The 6,855-nt window shown below is 43.3% G+C and overlaps 1 protein-coding gene across 2 annotated transcripts; it reads right to left on the bottom strand.

Moving 5' to 3' along the window:
* Window positions 1-461: 461 nt before the first annotated feature.
* mtfr1l (mitochondrial fission regulator 1-like) lies at window positions 462-6,501 on the bottom strand. 2 transcript variants are annotated; one of them, XM_046855052.1, is made up of 8 exons: window positions 6,344-6,501; window positions 5,653-5,785; window positions 5,197-5,304; window positions 4,661-4,770; window positions 4,034-4,245; window positions 3,585-3,942; window positions 3,288-3,441; window positions 462-3,158 (listed from the first exon to the last, which is right to left on the bottom strand). In XM_046855052.1, the coding sequence occupies exons 2-7, from the start codon at window positions 5,665-5,667 to the stop codon at window positions 3,333-3,335; spliced, it is 912 nt and encodes a 303-aa protein (XP_046711008.1). In that variant the 5' UTR covers window positions 5,668-5,785; window positions 6,344-6,501; the 3' UTR covers window positions 462-3,158; window positions 3,288-3,332. The 2 variants fall into 2 exon arrangements, with proteins under 2 accessions (XP_046711008.1, XP_046711009.1); XM_046855053.1 differs by lacking the exon at window positions 6,344-6,501 and adding an exon at window positions 5,967-6,132.
* Window positions 6,502-6,855: the final 354 nt, after the last annotated feature.

The raw sequence follows: 6,855 nt of genomic DNA, 5'->3' as shown, positions 1-6,855 counted from the left end.
AAAGCGCTCTAGAGATTGAACTGATTTACATTAAAAGAATGCTAAGGAACTTAGTATTGCTCAATTGTATTGAAGAGGACATGATGTTCATCTGGAGCTTCATCGTGCATCATGGGTTCAGATTCTGCATTTAAGGAACATTTTAGTTTTGTTTATGTTGTTGTAGGTCTTATTGTCCTGAATAACTACATTCAAGAAATTCAGATTATTAGAGCACAAGAATCTGAATCGGGTCCTCAATAGGCGCTGCCACCTTGTGGTCTGTAGATGCAACTGCAATAGATTTATTGATTTTTATTCTTAATGCGTTCATTCATGCACTGATTTATCTTTGGTATTCAGTGTATGCCAGTGAGATTCGCAGTGTAGCTTGCGTTTCTCGTGGCTGAGGATGGGATACACCTCTGTGATGAGATGCCGGTCCATGTGCAGACCTCCACACGAAGAGAAAATCGGATGCATTTTAAACGTTATCCTTTTTTATTTTCTCATGTACATATAATATACAGGCAGCACTCTCATATTGGGAAAAAAAAAACAATTCACAACACACAAACGTCCCTCTCGAACAACACTCGCGATCGAGTTCTCAAACAGGAAGTAATAAAACATGCCTGATCTCTCAGTAAAGTTCAAACAGTCACATGTCATCATCATCATCATCATCATCATCATCACCACATTTTCCAATACAAATGAAACACCAGGACTTGGTGAGCATGGTACACAAAGCGGTTTTCTACAGATTACAAACATCTCGCCATTTTCAGAAAGATTATGAGAAACACAGATTTTGAAGCATGCGTCCCAAACTATTAAACAGGAAGCGGAAAATTGAATAGAAATATGCAACATTTTCTACATTACACCCGAAAACATTGTTGGAAAATTCCACTATTGTTTTCAGCCCCTTTCCTTTACATCTGTAGAGGAAAAGGGATCCGGTCAGTATTCGCAAACATACTCAGAGGTGAGGTACAGTCCATTTTAGGACTTGATATTATATGAATATCATTAAATAAACTCCCCGTCACTGGGACGAGCAGCGAGTGGAGCTGTCCATGCTGAACTCATTCCTGTTAAACTATAGACTTCAGTGAGCGCTGAAAATGTTGGCACCTTCAATGTCTTCAAGTATTGTGACTAGAAAGAAAGAGTTATGTTGGGTGTGCAAAAAAACTAAACCAAAAAAAAGCGGGATCACGTGAAGTAGAAGTCCCAGTTTTGTGCGAGACAGAACATACATAAAGAGAACGAAAGAAACCACACACAAACTTCTATTCATGCAGATTATACACAAATCATATACACTATATGCACAGATGTATTGGGACACTGGACTTTCCAGCTGTATGTGGTTCACACAAAGTTGGAGGTACACATTTGTATAGGATGAAATTCTCCCTTCACTTGAACAAGGAGACCCAAAATCCACCTCCATGAAGATCTGCTTTCCATGGGGTTGGGGTGGAAGATCTCCTGCTATAGAGCTCTAACGAACACCGTTACGGCTGAAATGAATCTCTGTAAATCTCCACAAAATATAGAGGAACATCTTCCCAGAGTTGAGAAGAGTGGAGCTTATTATAAGATGTTCGTGTCCACAAACTTTCAGCCATATAGTGTGGGCATTCTCATCATGTTTTTAGCCGATGTGCATAATTTTGTTATTTGCATCTTAGTCATTTTGTGTAAGTTTTTTATATAATGTACATAATTTATTTTCATGTCTATTTATTTATTTATTTATCTGGACGTATATGGTCAATTTGTATACGTTTGTTTGTTTGTTTGTTTGTTTTTTTAACCCTATTCAAGTTTCACTGTGCGGATGTTTATAAAGGCCGACTGAAACGTTACGTTGCACCACGCCCACAAAACGGCATGAAAGAACGAAATCTTCCAATAACGCAGCTCGGCCAACGTAGCGATCTTCGGCTACGGCAGACGTGAACGCTAACGCTTCCTGGTTTTATTGGGAGTGTCTTATTTTGTCTGAGATACGAGTCGAAGGCGGTCGATGAAAGGCCCTTTGTCGTCTTCGAAAACACGCAAAAATAAACTACGCATATACGCGATGTACTCCAATGCGCGTTAGTGGAAATGAATGGATTTTCTCTGCTAACGCCGTGTTTCTTGTGTAAACGCTCCTGCGAAAGATTTACGAAATAAACAAAGTTGTTCCTATAAAATACATTACTTTCCTCACAGGCAGCAATGAGTAGCTACTAGTAACACACACACACACACACACACACACACACACACACACACACACACCCCTCATCTCGACATCAAATCTCTAAATATTTTGGGATGTCAGTGTCCAACATGTGTGTGTTTATTTTATGTTGATGTAGTTATTAGTCAGTTAAAAGCCACAGCTTCAGTGTAACTAAACGAGTGTGTAGTGAAGCACATTGTGTATCTTTTGGCTAAATGTTTACAATCTATTGCGTTTTTGTACTGGATGCTGAAAATCACACGCTCGCAGCAAACGACGCTGTTTAGTTTAACAGCATTATTTCAACATTAACATCTGCAGAAAAATGGAAAATAAAAATCCTGAAAATAAAAACTAAATAACGAGTAACTCCGTGTTAGGTATCACTGACCGTAGACATAAAAGTGAAGCTTAGTATTCTGTTGTCTGTTCATCTGAAAATACAGGACTTTCTGAAGAATTTTCTGTTTTTGTAAAGTGAAAATAATAATAATAATAATAATAATAATCTGTAACCAGGACAGTCACCCAAATGATTCAAGTATGTATATTGCTGGGTTTTGTAACAGTAAATAAACGAGTGTGAGGAAAAGTGGACAGTGGAGAGACTAGATGTGAGAGAAAGAGAGAAAGAAATACAAGAATGAAGGGAGAAACAGATACAGAGAAAAGGAGAGTAAGAGAGATACAGGAAAGTATGTGTGTGTGTGTGTATGTGTGTGGGAGTGAGAGAGTGAGAGAGAGAGAGAGAGAGAGAGAGAGAGAGAGAGAGAGAGAGATGGATAGTTAGAGCTAGATAGAGAGCATTTTTTGCACACAGCTTCTCTATTCCAATGTGACTGTACTCATTGAGGGAGGAAAATGGGCGGGGCTTAACTTGGCATCAGTGGGTTGCTGATGGCATTTCCATGGCAAGCGGTTCATAGGCACAGACCTGCAAACACACACACACACACACACACACACACACGTCATCATACTGAGAAAGACGAGGACAAAAACTAATTTCATACTTGAGACTAATTTCAAAGACGTGTCTGATCACACACGTGTATGTTCTTACGTGCAGGTGTGTGCGTGTGTACAGAGACGATGGAGAAAAGGCAGATCACTTCATAATAACGTCTTCATCCCGCAGAGTGAACTTCTTCCTCAGAGCTTCAGAGATCAGAGAGGCGGAGTCTTCTTCTCTCAGTGATGTACAGCCACGGGAATATCTACACACACACACACACACACACACACACACACACACACACACACGAAGGGAGAAAAAAAAACAGACATAATGACAAAAGTGAGAAAGAAAACAAAAAGCACAGATAGACAGAGAGGCAGACAAACGGATGTTTCCTCTCACCTGTCTTTGCTCATCTTCATGCGGTTCATGTCCTTCAGGATGTCCTTGACGTCGGCGAAGCTGGTGGACTTGGACAGAGACACCGTGTCCTCTTCTGCCTCCCGGAAGTCCATGGTGGGCCGGTCGAGTTCGAAGGTCGCTGACGCCGTCATGCAGACGGGGGGCACGGGGTCGGGAGCTAGCTCAGGGAGTTCAGACTCATCGTCCTCCTCGTCCTCCTCCTCCACTTCGGTGACATCGCTGATGACGAAGGAGGCGGAGGGGAGGGGGTGGTACGGCGCGGTCTCGAACGGAGCCATGGAGAAGCCGACGGAGGTGTCGTCTGGAGACAGGAGGTCCGGGGTGATGGGGTTGGAGTCTGGAAACAAGGGGAAGGTACCTGGTTTAAAAGCACTCTGCAGATGACTGAATCCCTGTGTGTGTGTGTGTGTGTGTGTGTGTGTGTATACCGGTCTCTCCTGCAACAATCTTGGCGATTTGTGAGCGGAGGCGACTCAGTTCGTCCTGCAGAGCGGTGGCGCGGTTTAATGCGGTGATCCCCGGCTTCCTCAGACCCTCCATGCGTTTCCCCTCACGCCTGAAATTAGGCACTGATGAGTTCCTGTGCAGGACCATGAGGGGCGTCGGCCTCCACTCCTGACGAAAGGGCCGTGTGTCGCTCCTAACCAATCAGAGAACAGAGAACTGTTTTATTATTAAGTAATGCAGCTCTCTGTGACCATATCTGTGTCTATAGATATCTTAATCACCTGTCCAAATCCCTCATGCAAACACACACACACACAAACACACACACACAAACACAAACACACACAGACTCACAGAGACACACGCGCATAGACAGGCGCACACACGGTGACAGACGCACGCACAGAGACACACACACACGCACAGACTCACAGAGACACGCGCGGAGACAGACGCACGCGCGGAGACCGCGGAGACAGACGCACGCGCGGAGACAGACGCACGCGCGGAGACAGACGCACGCTGCTGGAGACAGACGACGCTGCTGGAGACAGACGCACGCGCGGAGACAGACGCACGCGCGCACAGAGACACAGACACACACACACCTGACTCTGGCGTAAGTCTCCTCTTCATCGGAAGCTATCCAGGCGATGTCGGCCAGCGTGGGCACCAGGGGGCCATCTGTGTGTCGCAGTGGGGTCAAACCAGGCAACTCCTAAACACACACACACACACACACACGATCATCAACATGGGCCAGAAAGTAAAGGAGAGAAGTAAGAGATTGAAAAGCAAAATAAGAAAGAGAGTGGCATAAAAATAATACAGGTGGAAAAAAACAACAAAAAAAGTATTAATAAATATAGATAAAAAAAAGGGGTGGGAAAACGAAAGAAGGAAGACAAAAGAAAGAAATGGTTAAAAAAAAAAATGCAGTGTCGAGGAAAGAAAGAAAACTGAATATGGCAGAATTGAAAATAAGAACAAAGGAAAGAAAGAAAACAGAAAAGAAGAAAATAAGTCCATTATACCTTCACATTGTTTTCCTTATTTACCTCACATCATGAGGTTTCCCCCGAGTGTGTGCGTGCTTGTTATTGCTGTGTGTGTGTGTGTGTGTGTGTGTGTGTGTGTTAGTTACCTGGAAACAGGCCCGGGGGCAGGGTCTCAGGGGCAGCGTAGAGCCGATTCTTCTCACCACACTGCGAGTCGCCCCGTGAGGTTTGTTCTGCCAAATGGGAATCACCTCCTGCGCGCGCACACACACACACACACACACACACACACACACACACTTAACACCTTTGTACTCATCACACAATCATCCCCTCACACACAACTTTGGAAATGTGCTGAAGATCCTAGATCCACGTGAACAAATTTTGGACACGGTTTGAGACACGCCCACCACAGACTGCCATGTATAAATAAACATACTATTAGACGAGACACAATATTTCATTTGAGACTTACAAGGATGAGACATGAGTGATCTGGGATTGTGAGCAGATCCCTGGGTGATGAAGTGAGGGTGTGATTTAAGACACAAACAAGAGACAAGGGACGGGGAAAAAAAATATGAAAGAGGGGACCTCACCGCTCCAGCGTCCATGATCTCAGAAGCAGGTAAAGTACAGTAGGACACGATGGCTGATGGTCCGGTGTCACAGGGGGCCGGAGGACATTATGTCCACAAGGCTTCAGTCCACTTTGGTGAAATCAGCAAACATCTGAAAGTCCAGGAACCCAAGATGCACATGGAGAGGGAAGAAAGAAGACACGTGAGGACACCAGGACCAAATATATCAAACAAAAAACATGATTTAGACATTTTAAAGTCGCGGAACAGCAATATTGCCCTCATTCACACCAATAATCACAAAAAAACAAGTCAGTCATGCGAGTCCATACCAGCTAGCAAACAAACCGACAGTTCAAAATCCACAACTTTAGTTTATTTTCAATGCAAAATAATTAAAATTAAATAAATCCGTCACTTCTTCCACAATCCGAGCTCACAGGGTCTCAGTAAACTTGCACTGAGAGCTTATAACCTTGCAAATATACACAGCGCCATATACATGGGCTCGATCCGGAATCCCCCTCTGTTCACTCCGTAGGCGCACTAATCACGTCGTCGACGACTTCTAATCGAGCACTCTTATTGCGACAACGTGGCAATTTGGAACACAGCCGTCAGGTTTGTTTAATAGAGACCTGAAAAGCCGCTACAGCGTTTTATTTTTAATATAAATATTATTAGATATTAATAAACGCGTAATACGAACCTTTCATGGTCATGGAAAAGCCGTTTTCTTTGCACTTTCGGTTTTATTTCCAAACAACACGGAGAAAGAAAATCTACTGCTTTGGTAACAAAGCTAGCCGGGCTAGCATCGCGAAGAAGCCGGAAGTAGTGTACACAGGCCGCTTTGTGATTGGTTCCCGGTGGCGTCTCGGCGTCCAATCAAATCCTATTTAATATACACAAATAAAACTTTAATCGGATGGTCAGAGAGCGCAGTAGTCAGCTCACAAACCGCATCTTTAACAAACCGAACAAGAACAAACACATTTGTGTGTATTTAATAGCTGTTTTATTATTATTATTCCACAATAAATTGATTTGGTCACAGGTATATACTTTACAAGAAAAGCTGGACCTCTTGCAAGTCATGTTTATTTCTATTGCACTTTTCACAACAAACATTGTCTTAAAGCAGCTTTACAGAATTTAACAGTGAAGGTGAATGATGTGTGTTTATCCCTGATGAGCAGCCGTGGTGAATTTGGCAAGGAA

The sequence above is a fragment of the Silurus meridionalis genome, chromosome 8, assembly GCF_014805685.1.
Source record: "Silurus meridionalis isolate SWU-2019-XX chromosome 8, ASM1480568v1, whole genome shotgun sequence".
Lineage (NCBI taxonomy): Eukaryota > Metazoa > Chordata > Actinopteri > Siluriformes > Siluridae > Silurus > Silurus meridionalis.
Note: the sequence above shows the minus strand (reverse complement) of the source record. Positions and strands in the feature narration are given on the sequence as shown.

Coding starts and splice junctions, on each gene's coding strand:
- mtfr1l (XM_046855052.1), bottom strand. Junction 4,246..4,660: donor GAGACTTACGCCAGAGTCAG/GTGTGTGTGTGT, acceptor CTGATTGGTTAG/GAGCGACACACGGCCCTTTC. Junction 3,442..3,584: donor ATGAAGATGAGCAAAGACAG/GTGAGAGGAAAC, acceptor GTGTGTGTGTAG/ATATTCCCGTGGCTGTACAT.